This window comes from Rhamphochromis sp. 'chilingali', assembly GCF_963969265.1.
Source record: "Rhamphochromis sp. 'chilingali' genome assembly, chromosome: 1".
NCBI classification, from domain to species: domain Eukaryota; kingdom Metazoa; phylum Chordata; class Actinopteri; order Cichliformes; family Cichlidae; genus Rhamphochromis; species Rhamphochromis sp. 'chilingali'.
In genome coordinates, this window is record NC_137929.1 from 1,397,138 (window position 1) to 1,413,343 (window position 16,206).

At 40.7% G+C, this 16,206-nt stretch overlaps 1 protein-coding gene across 1 annotated transcript; it reads left to right on the forward strand.

Moving 5' to 3' along the window:
* The first annotated feature begins 1,234 nt into the window (after nucleotides 1-1,234).
* LOC308398216 (uncharacterized protein) lies at nucleotides 1,235-15,567 on the forward strand. The gene is made up of 4 exons (XM_080884733.1): nucleotides 1,235-1,306; nucleotides 10,103-10,208; nucleotides 12,993-14,345; nucleotides 14,671-15,567. The coding sequence occupies exons 2-4, from the start codon at nucleotides 10,191-10,193 to the stop codon at nucleotides 14,785-14,787; spliced, it is 1,488 nt and encodes a 495-aa protein (XP_080740859.1). The 5' UTR covers nucleotides 1,235-1,306; nucleotides 10,103-10,190; the 3' UTR covers nucleotides 14,788-15,567.
* The last annotated feature ends 639 nt before the right edge of the window (nucleotides 15,568-16,206 follow it).

A 16,206-nucleotide genomic window follows, 5' to 3' on the forward strand; every position in this document is an offset into this window, starting at 1 on the left:
AATTCCACTTTATTTATAGGAACATTTCATCTGTGGACTCCTGCTTCCCCTCTCCTTGAGCCAGTTTGTGACGGGAACATGACATAAGAAAAGTAATTTATCCCTTTTTGATTCTGTGTATCTGGCGCTCATCCAGTGAGTTCACACTTGGCAGAAACAGACTGAATTTGTCTGGAGAACTTTGGCTTCAGCCAAGTTAGATAAACACACTGTGTCTCTGTCAAAACAGCAGTGTAGTTGTGGCACCCCTGTGAGGGAATGACCACATTAATATTATTTTGTGTAAAACACTCATGTAACGGGACATTTTTCATTGCTATATGTATTTATTTTCAGTTTCTTTAAGAGGATAGAAAATCCATGTAACAGGGATTCATTTTATGTTAGAAAGCAGTGAGGGCGGAACTTTGGTGCTTGCTCCGGGGTTTCGGGGTGCAGTAAGTGGAGCCCACCTTCCGCTGCTTCCTCAGACACGTTCTGGAGGAAAGCAGAGACGCATCGTGTCTTCCTTACTCTGCTCTTCACCTGCTTTTACAGGTCGGTACACGGTGCTCGCACCGAAAATGTTGTTTATTGTCACCATGGTTACCCACGTTAATGTGAATGGGAGAGTTAAGGCGGTCCGCCAAAGTTATTTATATGTAAACACGGGAGAAAACCAGAGGAGTGTCCCGCGCGACCGCACCGCGAGCCCGCTCGTTAGGTGGAGCGCTCGTGAAGCAGAGTCAGTGCGCTCCTATGCTCTGTGCAAACGTGTTGTAATGCTCCAATCAAATCAGTTCTGTGAGATGTGAATGTTAATAGTTCTGTTAAAGTGACTGAGTAGATTAGCTAGTGTAACACAAGCACTCTGAGCAACTCTGTGTAGCTAACAGAGGCATTCATGGGTTGATTCAACAAGCTGTGTTTCATGATGCACTAAATAGTGATTTTGCCAGTAAATTACTGGAGGGAACAAATGTAATGTATTTACCAATGCTGTTATTGAATAGAACTGTTTAGCCAGTAAGACACTGCAGAAGACAATGTGATGTGTTTATTGATATGATAAAAGGATGTAGCTGTTATGGAAAGAAGTGTGAACTTGAGAAACTGAACCAGTTAAAAAGAGTATATTTCACTGATGTTGTGAAATAAGTAAATGTAATTGATGTGAATGAGGAACCAGCTGAACAGTATATTGAAAGCTCATGTTTAGTGTTTTATAGCATTTATTTGTGTGAAATAAATCAGACTCAGACACGTTCTGGAGGAAAGCAGAGACGCATCGTGTCTTCCTTACTCTGCTCTTCACCTGCTTTTACAGGTAACATATTTGTCATCGAGGTCTTCATCCTTGGGACCCGTAACATAGTAACTTCTTCATTGTTATACTTCTATAGTTTTCCCATTTTGTGAGCTGTGGATGTGGAAAGTGTCTCAGTGACACATCCACATGAAAACGGCGTTACCTTCGTTCATTTGCACGTCAAATGAACGAGCTGTTTGGACTTTAACGTCACAGCTGATGCTTCGATACTCGAACTCAAGAGTTCAGCTTCCACTCAGAGGTACAAGTACACACAGCAAAGATAAACGTGTACACAAGGTGGAACCCACAAGTGCACAGCTCCAACCAGAGATGGGAAGTAATCAGATTACTTTTTTCAAGAAACGCGTAAAGTGAGGGATTACTATTGCAAAAAAGGTAATTAGATTACTGTTACTTTGCCGTAAGCACGCTGCGTTACTGCGTTACTAAAACCGCAGCTGTGTGCAGATGAACAATGGATAATCTATCGAGTGTGGAGAGAGTGTGAGCGTGCAGCGTTTAAAGCGTGGAAGCACTGACCTTACTTTGAGTTTGACTCTGTAAAAAGTGACAGAAACATTAGCATCCGCTGTTCACTGCGTGGGAAGACAACATGCTCACTCACTATGTGTTAATGGGCACGCTTATTTATAACTTTGATAAAATGTCATAAAAATAATTCCATGCCAGCTCACCATTGGTGATCAGGTAGTTTCTGTTCCAGTTCCAGTCCCATAAATCATGAAGCTTGCTGCCAGAAAAGCTTCAAATCTCCTTTGAAAGCTGTTTGTGGTCTTGATTGTGGGAGCTTCAGTTGTCTGACTCCAGCTGCCACACAGTGCTCACTGATATCATTTGCAAAAACCCCAGTGTGACAATATTTATCAGTGAAGCAGAAATCAGGAAGTGACGACTTTTCTTTGAACATTTGCTAAGGCTAAGCTGTGCTTTCTACCACAGTTGGGAATTTCCTGGTTTACAACAAATTATTGTGTCAACACCGCATAAGATTTCAAACTACAGGAAAATCACTGGAGTTATAAGAGGCAGACAACGACACACACACCACATGCATGCTGTTGCTATTTATTGTGGATTAACCTGTCAAGGGCAAGAACAAAAGAATTCTGCCTCAAATACAGGAAATCATAGCTTTCCTGTATTTCCTCCATTGTTGGCATGCTGGTTAGTGCTGTTGCTCCACAGTAAGAAGGTCCTGGGCTAAATTATCCATGAATGTAAACGGCTGTGTGTTTCTATCTGATAGACTGGTGAGCTGTCCAGGGTGTACCCTGCCTGGTAACCTATCACTTCAGGGTTATTTCCCAGCCCTGCTGCAACCAGGATAGAGATAGGAGGATGGTAGTTGTTGTAGACCCATTCAATTTCAATTGAAGGATTAAAATGTTCCAGGAGCTCAACTTACTCCATCTGAACATGTTTCAATCGTGTTTTATGAACACAACATGCAGGTTTACTGAATATGAAAAGGTTGTGTTGATTTAACTCAGTTGTTTAAGTTTCTGCCAAAGCAAAACCTTTGTGTGCAACCAGTGTCCACTATTGAATCAAGTAAATCCAACATGTTTTTGTCAGTGCAAAAGGAGTTACGGTGCCTGTATTCCTGCACAATATTGTCCCGGGAGGGAGGAAAACTTTCTGGTGAAGTTTTGGTTGATTTTTGGGTTTTGCTTGACACTAGGTTGATTCTATCAGTGAGGTTTGGATTGTTTTCTTTCTCTAAGAGAGAGAAAGATGGTTTTATGCTTGGACATGTTTGCAATGGGCCCCAGTATTTGTTACTTTATTAGTATTTTATTGGTTGCGTTTGTTTGTGCTTTTGTTACAGTGCACTGAGATAAGAACATCTGAGAGGTGTGATCCACCGGTGGTGATATTTTGGTATTTTGTGAGTTCCCGATTTAACAAATCAGCTCTTTAATCCAGACCTGAGAGGTTGAACTTTAAAGCGCCATAAAATATTCTTACTGGAAACAGTGGCAAAGTGTTTTTCTCCATGATTATAATGGGCTTGGGAGTAGAGCTGGGCGATATATCGAGTTTTTAAAACATATCGATATATTTTTATACGAGATATAAGATGTGACAATATCCTTTATATCGATATAGTCTATGTTACGTTATAATTATAGTTGTGGAGCCGCAAGTTTGCCTCTCTTTCGTCCACTTTTGTCTCTACGCAACGTTACTCGGCCTCGCCTTCACTGAAGACAACTCCCCCTCCTCCCCCATCGCTTCACGTGCAGGCAGCGACAAGACGGACACGGCAAATCTCTGTTAACGAGTTACTGCGCATCGCCCCATGCATGGGGCTGGACGGCGTCAACGTGCTAACGAGCTAAACATGCTAATGAGCTAACCGCGCTAACGAGCTAACCGCTCTAACCCTAAAATCCTTTCATTCTCTCAAAAGTTGATAGCGCGCCTTATGTATGAATTCTGGTTGTGCTTGGTGGCCGCGAACCGATTTTATGTGGTACACGGCGTTCAGCAATCTGTCAAAAATGTTTGAGTACGACTTTGGTAAGCTACGGAGCTGCACCGCTTGATAGATTGTCGGCGCATTACGGCTACCGAGGAGCTTCGCGGAGTGATACGTACTGTGCTTCAACGTAATATTACCGTATTGTGTGTGTATAAGGACCATAAATGGCACCTGTAAGAGACGTGGTTATGAAGCGGATTTCAAACTCCAGGCTATCAGTCACGCAGTAAAACTTGGGAACAGAGCAGCTGTAAAATCTGTCTGTCTTTGTTATTACGCTCAGCGTCTTTTAGTTTACATTTTGACTGCACAATTGTGAGCTCTTTGTTTAGCACAAAAACAACCTTGTTTTCTTTTATTTATGGAGCATTATTATTTAATGAATGCTCATAATTTAATTTTGAGTAATTTTTCATGTACATCTGTGCTGTATGTTAATAAAAGTGCCTGTGTGACATCTGGGACACAGCTTTGACTAAGAACTCTTTTTGTTCTTACTTTATGGCTTAAAAAAAATATCGAGATATATATCTTATATCGCCATCCAGCTAAAAAATATCGAGATATGAATTTTGGGTCATATCGCCCAGCCCTACTTGGGAGAAATTCACTTATATGTGACATTGATCACATGAGAAGTCCTGAGCCTAAAAGGATTGCAGCGAGTCAATCCAGTCCAAAAACAAGGAGCTGTTTTCCTTTAAAATGATGACGTCATCCTGCTGGTGATGGAGGCTCGAATAGGCTGCGCGTGAGACTCCATTATCAGCAATATCTGGTATGAATGTGTGTGGATGTATGCATGTGACTGGACTGTGATGGACTGACGACTAAAAGTTTAACTGACTTGATACTGAGACAAAAACGGTGCCGACTTTAGGATTAGTGAATGTCCACAACAATTCACCCAGCCTGTAGAAGAAGGGTGGAGGTTTTGTCTTGCTTTGTTGTTGCAGGAGCAGAAGGATGACAGAGACTAAAGGGGGAGGCTGTAGCTTCACATGAGTGTGAGCTGCAGACTGAACCCTTTGGTTGCTAATGTTGAGTCACTGATGTTTGCATTAAGAAAATTGTGTTTTATTAGCTGTGTTTTAATTAAGGTATCACATTATATTGTTGGGAATGTTAAATGCTAAAGTGAAGAAAAGCTTTGATTTCACTCATGACTGAACATGTTATTATTAACCATAGCAGGCCACTGTAAAGAGTCAATTAACTGTTATAGAGGAAAAAAGGCCAAAAACTCTGTTAATACCTATGAATAACAGGCAATGATAGACTTGTCACATTCAAAATAGAGATATGTAATAATAAACACGGGTCCGTGTCATTTAGGTTCTCCATTGAAATAGTCAATCATTTAGAAAAGTAGAATATATATATATATATATATATGTCTCAACGCTGTTTCTCAATAATATTAAAAACCTAAAAACTATTGTTGTGGAAGATAGAAGTCACTGTGACAGCCCTCTGACTGTGGAGGACGTTTGTAATCCTATTTCTGCACTTAAGGCCAACAAATCTCCCGGCACAGATGGTTTAACTGCAGAGTTTTATGAATCATTTTCTAATCTCCTGGCTCCGTTCTTACTGCAGCTTTTCATAGGAAGTGTAGAGAATAACATCCTCCCTCCTACTCTTACTCAGGGTCTCATAACACTTATTCCAAAGCCAAACAAAGACTTACTTCTTATTGATAATTGGAGACCCATCTGTCTGCTCAATGATGACTATGAGATTAAGGCTTTAGTACTTGCTAACAGAATGAAAGAGTTCTTGGACACAATTATCGATGAGACACAATCAGGCTTTATGAGAAACAGACACCTTTCTAAGAACATGAGACTGGTTTTAGATCTACTTGATTACTCTGATTTGGTATCTGACTATAGCTTCATTCTCTTCCTGGATTTTTAAAAGGCTTTTGATACAATTGAACATCAATTTATTTTCCACTCTTTGGAAAAATTTGGCATTTTTCTGTAAAGCTATCAAAACCTTGTACACGAATGGCAATAGCTCAATTAAAATGATTAAGACTCCACCCCGAGATTTGACCTGTTATACAAGGAATCAGCACAGCTGATAAGGAGCTCATCATCAGCCAGCTAGCTGATGACACCACACTCTTCTTGAAGAATGCAAATCAAATCCGTCCAGCCCTTAGTGTTATTAGTGATTTCTCTGAGGCATCTGCTTTATGTCGAAATCTAAAAAAAATGTGAATTACTAGCAATTAAAGGCTGCACTGCAAATGCTCTCTGTAACATTTCTGTTAAACAAGAAGTCACATATCCAGGACTGTTAATATCCAAAGACCAAAAGTCAAGATGCTCGTCAAACTTGTCAAACAGTGTTGGGGAATTCTCAATGGTGCTTGGTGCCATACCCTCAGGGACTTTAATGTTATATAAAAACACTGACAGCTCAATATCTGCCTCAGTCACTCTCCCTGATCCAGCTGAGTCAGCAGTGGGAAAAATCTGCTTTTCACAGGAACTTGGTAACAGCAATAAGAGAATACGTAGTTTATTACGGCGGGGAGTCTCTGGCTGGCTGGAGCGGCATCTAATAACCAACTCGCAAAACAAAATAAAAACAACACAACAAACAGATATTATGATACAGACTTATAATCTGCACCGATGTTTTTTCTAAATTCTATAAAGTGAGCGCGAGAGCCCTCGGTGCGCCTGCGCGCTGCTGAAGTCAAAGTAAACTTTATTGTCATCTCCGCTACAGACAGTCCAGCATATAGAGAGACGAGACGACGAGGCTGCAGTTACAGCGGTGCAAGTAAACAAACAATAAATATAAGAAGAGTAAGAAAATAAATCTACACTTTAGGACTCAGGGTAAAGGATCAATAACAATTTAAATTTATAATTTACAGTTTGATGATTTAAAGTCTCACACAACCCGTCAAAAGGGGCGGGGCCGGCTGCTTCCACGTAGAGCACATTTCATTTATAATGATGTAAATCCAAGCCCATCATGGATTCACGATCTGAATCCTGGGTTGTGTGAAATCCCAGAAATCAACCTTAGACAAAGTGAATCTGTGAACTAAGGTGTAGGTCTGTTAGGTTAATTGTGCTGATCCTCGGGTTGGGGGATTTGTGTTTGTACTGGAGCGCAAAATTCAAACCAATGGAAGATGGACAACAAAAGTTCAAAGCCATCAGGTGCTCAGTTTATGTATTTATTTTTGGCCTACATCAGTAAGAAATGCCAAATTATATACACAAAGTTACAGGAATCACCACTCCTGTTATTCATGATGATTTCAGTAACATCACATAATAACATGTAACGTTATTATGTGATGTGCGTACTGTTAATGCTGATACTGTGGTGAAATTCTCTGCTTCTTTTGTGTATTCTGCATCTATTACGTCAGATTGTCTTACCCCTCATATGGTTGAGAATTTTGCCAATACCCTGTTAACTACATGTTCCTCCATCCTCGACACTGTGGCACCTATTAAAATGAAGCGCCCCAGAACTTACTCACAATGTTGGTTAAGTGACTCTGTTCGCGCTCTACGACGTGCGTGTCGGCGGGATGAGAGAAGGTGGAGGAAAGATAAACTCCAGGCATCTTACGACATCCTACGTACTAGTCGCTTGAAGTTTCAAACTGCTGCCAAAATGGCTAAAGCAGCTTTTCTTTCAAAAATTATCTCTACCAATGGTAACAATCCTCGAATTTTATTTAAAATTTTTAACTCTGTGGTCAACCCCTGCCCCACTATGCCGCTGCCGTGCTCCACGGTTCTTTGCGAACAATTTTTAAATTATTTTTTAGATAAAGTCTCATCTCTTAAATCTGCTCTTCCTTTAATGACAGGCCCTGCGTTTACCCCTGACTGTTCCTCTTCTATCAGTTTGAACCCGTTTCACTCCCTACTCTTAAGCGTCTGGTTGAACAACTGAACAATACTAATCTCGTATATGATGTTCTTCCATCTCGTATAGTTAAGGACTGTTTTAGTGCAATTGGACCTAGTATATTGTCCCTTTTGAACTCTTCTTTGCTCTCTGGTTGCGTACCATCAGCCTTTAAACATGCTATAATTCAGCCTGTTCTTAAAAAAAGGAACCTCGATTATAATGATTATGCGAACTATAGGCCGATTTCCAAGCTTCCGTTCTTGGCCAAAATTCTTGAGAAGATAGTGTTGCTTCAACTCCAGGCCTACCTGGATGAGAATAGCATTAATGATAAATTCCAATCGGCCTTCAAACCACATCATAGCACTGAGTCAGCGCTGCTCCGAGTTCTCAATGACCTTCTACTAATGGCTGATAATGGGCGCTCCTCGGTCCTAGTGCTATTGGATTTATCGTCGGCTTTCGATATGGTTGATCATAAAATCCTATTGGCGAGACTTGAGCACGCTGTAGGCATCAAGGGTGTTGCCTTGGATTGGTTTAAATCATACTTGTCCAATCGGCTCTCCTCGGTTCACTTGGCCACTTCCTCTTCCTTCGCTGTACCTGTCTGTTGTGGTGTCCCTCAGGGATCTGTGTTAGGCCCTACTCTGTTCTCATTGTACATGCTTCCATTAAGCGCTATCTTTGAGAAATATCACATCGCTTTTCATTATTATGCTGATGACATTCAGATCTACTTTGAGTTAAATGATGACCTAGCTTTGTCCTTGAATAGTTTTCGAGGGTGCATGTGTGAGGTCAGGCAATGGCTCCTGGCAAATACTCTTATCCTTAATGATAAGAAAACTGAAATTGTGGTCTTTGGCAGTGACGTCCTTCGTGCCAAACTTCGTGATGCTTTTGGTTTTCTCACTAGCTCCTTTTCCGACACTGTTAGGAATTTGGGCGTGTTACTTGACAGCTCATTTAAACTTGATAGACAAGTGTCTGCTGTTGTTAGATCGAGTTTATACCAACTCCGCCTTATTTCTAAGGCCAGGCAGTACATCCCGCATAAAGACCTGGAAAAACTCATCCATGCCTTTGTAACTTCGAGGCTGGATTACTGCAATTCACTCTATTTTGGACTCCACTCTCCCTCCTCCATAGATTACAGACAGTCCAAAATGCTGCTGCAGGCATTCTAACCAAAACTAAGAAGTTTGCCCACATTACTCCCGTCCTAGCTGATTTGCACTGGTTGCCTGTGAAATATCGTATCCAATTTAAAATTCTGCTGTTTACTTTTAAAATCACTAATAACACAGCACCGAGCTATCTTAAGGAACTCTTAAGGTTATATGTCCTGCTAGGGCTTTAAGATCATCCTCACAGTTACTGTTGGTGCGGCCTAGATCTCGGCTGAAGTCTAGAGGTGATCGAGCGTTTGCCCTGGCCGCACCAGAGTTGTGGAACAACCTTCCCATTGGCATTCGGGCGTCTGACTCTATTCAATCTTTTAAATCACGGCTTAAAACGTATTTGTTTAATCTTGCGTTTTCTACCGGTTAAATGCTGGCCTTGTCTGCAGTGATTTATTTTACTAATTTTCCTATCTTGCTTTTTATTTGCACTGTGTATGTCTTATCCCCATTGTGTGTTGATGGCACAGTTATATTGTGCTATAGCTATGTGCTATAGTTATATTTTTTCTATTGGTGGCTTTTTCCTGTGAACATAATTCTACACTTTTATTTTTATGACTCTGATTATACTTGTGTTAATTTGTTTTATGTTAAGCACTTTGGCATGCCGTTGGTTTTTAAATGTGCTCTATAAATAAAGATTGTTGTTGTTGTTGTTGTCCTGTAAGCACAGTCTGCCTGTGTCTTTTCTCTGCAAATGAACATTTTCAGCCAATATAGGTAATACATCAACATGGCTGCTGTGGCTAAGTTAGGAATATTTATAATGTCATTTCCAAAACTTGCATATGATCTGCAATTTGTAGCAGATCTACTGACTGTCACAGAGCAGCTGGAGCAGTCTCGAATGCAGGTCAGTCCACTGCTGCCCCCTGTGGCCAAGTGCCATAGCTACTGCTGGATGAACTCGTGACACATGTGCACCTGTTTCTATGAACACATTGAGTCTGAGTGGCTGCACTTACACTGGTGCATTCAAACATATTGAAAGATGCCAGCAATGTGGATTGTCAAGACTCAAACCAATCCACATTGCTGGCGTTGCATCTTTCAATGGCAGCAATGGCAGGTATCAGTGCTCAAACCTTTTGTGTTTGTTTCCAACAAGTTGCCCACCTCGGGAAACAAAAATGTGTTCTTTTACTTGTCAGATGAACATATGAGACACTTTGACTCTTCAGTGCAGTGTGGAGCCTAACAAAGATCTGTTTTGTGTCCCAGCTGATCAGCAGGAGGAGGAGAGTCTGACGGAGCAGCAGAGGAACATTTTCAGCTACTTGGACTCAGCTCAGCCACTACAGAGGAAACAATGAGCTCAACACAGAAGGTGACAGACAGAGCAGGACCATATGACCAAAGATATTTATCACCATATACATTTGAACATTTGCCATAACGATGTAGCTGACGATAGAATTGACACCAGACAAAATACTTTACAGCTGCACAACTTTATTAAAAACCCATCAATGTATTTTCACTGAAACAAGCAGCTGTTGTTTATGTGCATTAAAGTTATATAAAAATGTAACAGTGCAAATGCAAATTCCTCGCTGACAGTTTAACCAAAAGGCGTTTCCAGTGGAAACTGGCCGACACATCCTGAGCATAACCATGTACAATATCCACTAAACTTCAGAAGAGGTTATACAGTCGTGGCCAAAAGGTTTGAGAATTGCATAAATATTGGAACCTGGAGAAGTTGCTGCTTAAGTTTTTATAATACAGATTTGTACTTTATTTCAGATTGAACCTTTAAAGGGGCATTTCTGGACTTTTAAACACCAGTAATGTACTTTTAAGGGAACATTTAAAAAAATGTTCCTATAGGTACAAAAATGTTCTTCTCTCGTACCTCTATTTCTGAGAGTGTATCATGTAACACTATAGATCAACTTAGCTCAGAATATATAAAGCATATAAACAGTTACAGCAATATGATGCAACAAACACAGCAGCTACTGATCCAAAATACTCAAAGCTTCATAGAACTGAAACCAACATTTATTTTAGCTCCATCCTGCTGCTGATACAGACTTTAGGTTTCTGAACATTAAACTTGTTGCTGCCTTTCATAGTGTGTAACTTGAAGGCCCTGAGTACTCTGAGTACTTTCTCCCACACTGAAAACACTGGGATGATCACATTATTTGAACATTACCTAATAAGACTGATTCAGGACAGACAGTTATGTTAAACTTTCCTAGCAGTCCTTCACAAACAGGGAACAGTCTGTCTATTCTCTCCATCTGTCAGCTGCTGCTGGCTCTTCCTCCTCCTCTTCCTCACACACTGCTGAGTTTGTCCTGGTGGATCATCAGGGCTGCAAAGCCTCACAGATGATGTGCAGCAGTGGCTCCCTCAGTCTGTCCTCACTCTGGACACTTGCAGTCGTCACACATGGAAATCAAATGTGTGATAAGCTGCAGGATTCAAACACAAGTGTAACTTATAAACACATGTTCATACTTTTATTCCACAATCAGAGAGAAAGAAACAGAGAGAGAGTGCAGGACAGACACAGGTGACAGTCTCAGGTGTACACACTGCTACACAACAGCACCAGAGAAGCAGGATTTAGTGTTTGTGTTATTACGAGTGTAAACAAGAAGAGTTCCAGATGGTGCAGTGGACACATGTGTGACTGCTGTGATTAAAGCATCTTTCTTTCAGCTTAACGAGTGAACCGTCAGCTCGTTCAAACACACGTTAAAGTGCGTTTGGCTCGACACCACCGAACAGAGGCAGCAATATAACACAGCTAACATTAACAGTGCAGTGAATCCTGCTTGTGCCGTGATGTTCAGGACTGCAAACCGAGCAGCATCACTGACTTTCAGCTTGTTGTGTTTGTGGATATATGACTGACTTTAATTATCCACAAAATCATCACATTCTCTGTCAGATTAAGGTCGACTATTGAACGGCGTATATTTTAAAGGCTTTAAAACCAAGTTAACGCTGAAAGTACAAACATCACTAATGTCACATAACTCTGCTGACAAGGCATAGCTATGGCTATGAAATGCTCTTTGTGTATCACTTCTTCATTATGAAAGATGTCATTAATGCACTAGTAATGTCTCATCTGCAGTATTGTTCAATCATTTGGTCAGCAGCTAATAAGACAGATCTTAACAGACTTCAGTTAGTCCAGAATAAGGCGTCCAGATTAGTGTGAAGATGTTCATACTATACTAATATTGATAACATGCATAATAACCTTTCTTGGCTTCCTGTACAGGCTAAAATATTCTATGGCTTACTTGTAGTTCTAAAGAAAGCAATTCTGTTAAACACACCACATTTATTCTGCTCAGCTGCAGTATCCAGATGAAATACATCATCATATTACACAGTTTTCAACAAGCTGCAATTTAGTAAATGCTCGAGTTAAAAGTAACGTTTTGTAAAACTGTTACATTTAGAGCAACTTTTAAGTGGAATAAGTTGCCTTAAAAAATTAGAGAATTATTCAAAACTTCAATGAACACTTAAAAGCCGATTTACAGAGCTTTTAGTTGTTGTAAATATTGTAAGACATGATTTGTTTTTGAAACTTGTGTAATGTGCCTCAATGTTATTGATATTATTATTATTATTATTGATTGCTTATATTTGAACAATTGTGAAACCTCACTGTGGATGTAAGAGTGAAATTATGTGGATATCTTGAATCCACTTTATTGTGTAATATTTTATGTGAGTATTTGACGGAAGACGAGCAACATCTGTTGTGGAAGCTAACGGGGTTCCTTTAGAATAAACAAACATAGGATTTATTGTCACTGAATAATTCTGTATAAATCTATACAAATTATAGAAATATGTAATAGGAAACAACAAAATAATCTAAATTATAAAAGTGTGTGTGTGTGTGTGTGTGTGTGTGTGTGTGATTTTAGTGTTTGAACAGTCATGAATTATCTTTAACAGCAGGTTGGATGTAATGTGTTAGAACTACCAGCAGGTGGGGATAAGAGACCTTTAAGGTGTTTGGTGCCACACTCCACCTTCAGGTTTAAAACTAGTGTTAATGGAGTTTGAAGGTTGAGTTTGTTCCGCGACTGCATTTCACTCACTGCCTCTGTTTGTATCTCTGTCACTGCAGGACCAACATGGAGCCAGAAGTCAGCGCTCTCAGGAGGCCGACAAACCTCACAGAAGAAAGGGAGAGAAAAAACACACCTGTGACGAGTGTGGGAAGGGTTTTACTGTGAGGGCTAAACTAAAACGGCATCAGGTCATCCACACTGGAGAGAGACCGTTCAGCTGTGACTTGTGTGGAAAGTCTTTTTCCTTGAAGGGTTCCCTAAAAACACACCAACTCATCCATAGTGGAGTTAAAGCGTACAGCTGTGATCAGTGTGGCAGAGCTTTTACTCACAGTAGCCACTTACAGAGTCATCTAGTTACCCACTCTGGAATTAAGGCATACAGCTGTGACGAGTGTGGAAAGTCTTTTTCCTTGAAGGGTTACCTAAAACAACACCAACTCGTCCACAGTGGAGTTAAAGCGTACAGCTGTGATCAGTGTGGCAGAGCTTTTACTCACAGTAGCAGCTTACAGAGGCATCTAGTTACCCACTCTGGAATTAAGGCATACAGCTGTGACGAGTGTGGCAGAGCTTTTACTCACAGTAGCCACTTACAGAGTCATCTAGTTACCCACTCTGGAATTAAGGCATACAGCTGTGATGAGTGTGGGATGGAGTTTACTCTGAAGGCTTCACTAAAACAGCATCAGGTCATCCACACTGGAGAGAGACCGTTCAGCTGTGACTTGTGTGGAAAGTCTTTTTCCTTGAAGGGTTCCCTAAAACAACACCAACTCATCCACAGTGGAGTTAAAGCGTACAGCTGTGATCAGTGTGGCAGAGCTTTTACTCACAGTAGCAGCTTACAGAGTCATCTAGTTACCCACTCTGGAATTAAGGCATACAGCTGTGATGAGTGTGGGATGGAGTTTACTCTGAAGGCTTCACTAAAACAGCATCAGGTCATCCACACTGGAGAGAGACCGTTCAGCTGTGACTTGTGTGGAAAGTCTTTTTCCTTGAAGGGTTCCCTAAAACAACACCAACTCATCCACAGTGGAGTTAAAGCGTACAGCTGTGATCAGTGTGGCAGAGCTTTTACTCACAGTAGCAGCTTACAGAGGCATCTAGTTACCCACTCTGGAATTAAGGCATACAGCTGTGACATCTGTGGAAAAACTTTCAGCCGGAGAGAGAGCCGAAATACACACCTACGCATTCACACCAGACATGATGTGTACTGCTGTGAACAGTGTGGCAAACAGTTTACAACAGACGCACAGTTACAACGACACATGTTTACCCACACTGAGGAGAGACCTTATCAATGTGACCTGTGTGAGAAGACTTTTAAATCTCCACGTCACCTGAGACGACACCAACAGATCCACACCAGAAAGAGACTCTACAAGTGCAGCTACTGTGAGGTATGTATTTATATTGTTATCTTGTCATTTTAGCCTGACTGTTTGGAACAACTCTGCTCATTAAACTGTGTTAGCATGTTAGCAATTCTACTGCATGGAAAAGCAGCTCTGAGTGATTATTCAGATTTTCCTTTCAGTTATAATTTTAGTATTACTGTAGTATTATGGTGGTAGTATTGTAGTTATTGCAGCCCAGTAAACTGAGTGTGTTAACTGAAACAGTCAAATGTAGTTGGACGTCTGCAGAGATGCTCTTTATTTCAGGCGGCGTTCAGGATACAAATGTTGAAGGACTGACTTACACTGTCTTTGTGTCTTTGTTTAGAAGCAGAGCGACACAGATGGATCCAGTTCTCAACCCTGTCATCACTGTGGTGGTGGGAAAGACTTTCATTGGAAAAACTTTCAGTCGGCAAAAGACCCTAAAACTACATCAATGTAGACACACTGGAGACAAACTGAAATACTGCAAAGAATGTGGGAGAAGCTTCACCACACCAAGTGAGTTAAAACGACATGAACTGATTCACAGTGGGGTTAAAAAGCACCTCTGTGATCAGTGTGGGTCATCCTTCACCACTGCAGGTCAGCTTAAATCACACAAACGAGTCCACACAGGAGAGAAACCACACAAGTGCAGACACTGTGAGAGAAGCTTCTCACATTCAGGTCATCGTAACATTCATGAACGTGGACACATGGAAGGAAACTACAGCTGTGACCAGTGTGACAAGAGCTTCAGGAATCTCAGTTCATACTCTGCACACAAACGATCCCACGTTACTAATAAACTGTTTCACTGTTACCAATGTGCCCAAACATTCACCTCATTGTCTGCTCTGTGCAAACATCAGCGCGATCACTCAGGGCTGAAATCACTCCCATCACTGGATCACAGTGAATCTGAAGACACAGAAAGATCCTCTGGTTTCTGTGTCAGACTCAAAAAGCTTGAGATCAGGCTCCACAGAGTTCAGATAGAATCTCCTGTAAAAATCTGATGAGGCAGCTGTGAATCAAACTCTTCCCCTAGTTGCATTTTAAGCTTTCAAAACTGTCCTACTGTAGTGTTCATGTCAAGTGGTTAGCTTTCTTTTCATCGGTTGGTTGAAAACTCTGTTTCCTATTATAAAGTTTTTGTTTTAATGTATTTTGATGCACATAAATGTTTTCTTGTTTGGGTTCTTTATGTTATTGAATCTTGCAAATGTTAAATAAAAAATTCAAATGTTAAATAAAGAAAGATTTTAATGACAAAGGTTTGAGCCATGATGTCATTTCCTGTGTTTCAGAGTAAAAACTGAAGTGACAAATGGAAACATGTTTACAGTCACAGTTAGATGAACTGTTTTCAGTGTGTTACAAAATTAATATATTATTAGTGCTTATTTAGTGAATATTGTCACTTGTTTAAACAGGTACATGGAGTTGTTTGCAGTGAAAGTTATTTTTGAACACAGTCAATATTCCTTCTCCTCTACCTGACATCCTTGGAGCATTAAGAAATGAGCCGTCAGAGGGTAACAGTCCAGAAATAATGCTAGACTCACCAACTCTCATCTGTGTCTCAGTCACAAAAAGGAGATCCAATCCATTGGAGGAAAAATAATTTATAATGAAGCTTTATTTGCTAAGGACCACGCATTTGTTAGAGCCATCTTCATTGGAGCTGGAGCCTGGGTAGAAGTTGTCGGTGAAGCCCAAGTTAATGGGAGCAAATTCAAAAAGTTTATTCCATGACTCCCACGATGCAAAAAACAGTGGTGAGCAGGGTTATGGACACCTAAGCCCACAACAGTAACCAGACAGGAGATAACAGGATCCAGGAGACGACTTGGGATGTGGCGGAACGGACCATAAC

Bases quoted from the DNA above. Each gene is read 5' to 3' on its own strand.
- LOC308398216 (XM_080884733.1), top strand. The intron at 14,346-14,670 runs GTATGTATTTAT...GTCTTTGTTTAG, and splicing joins ACAAGTGCAGCTACTGTGAG to AAGCAGAGCGACACAGATGG.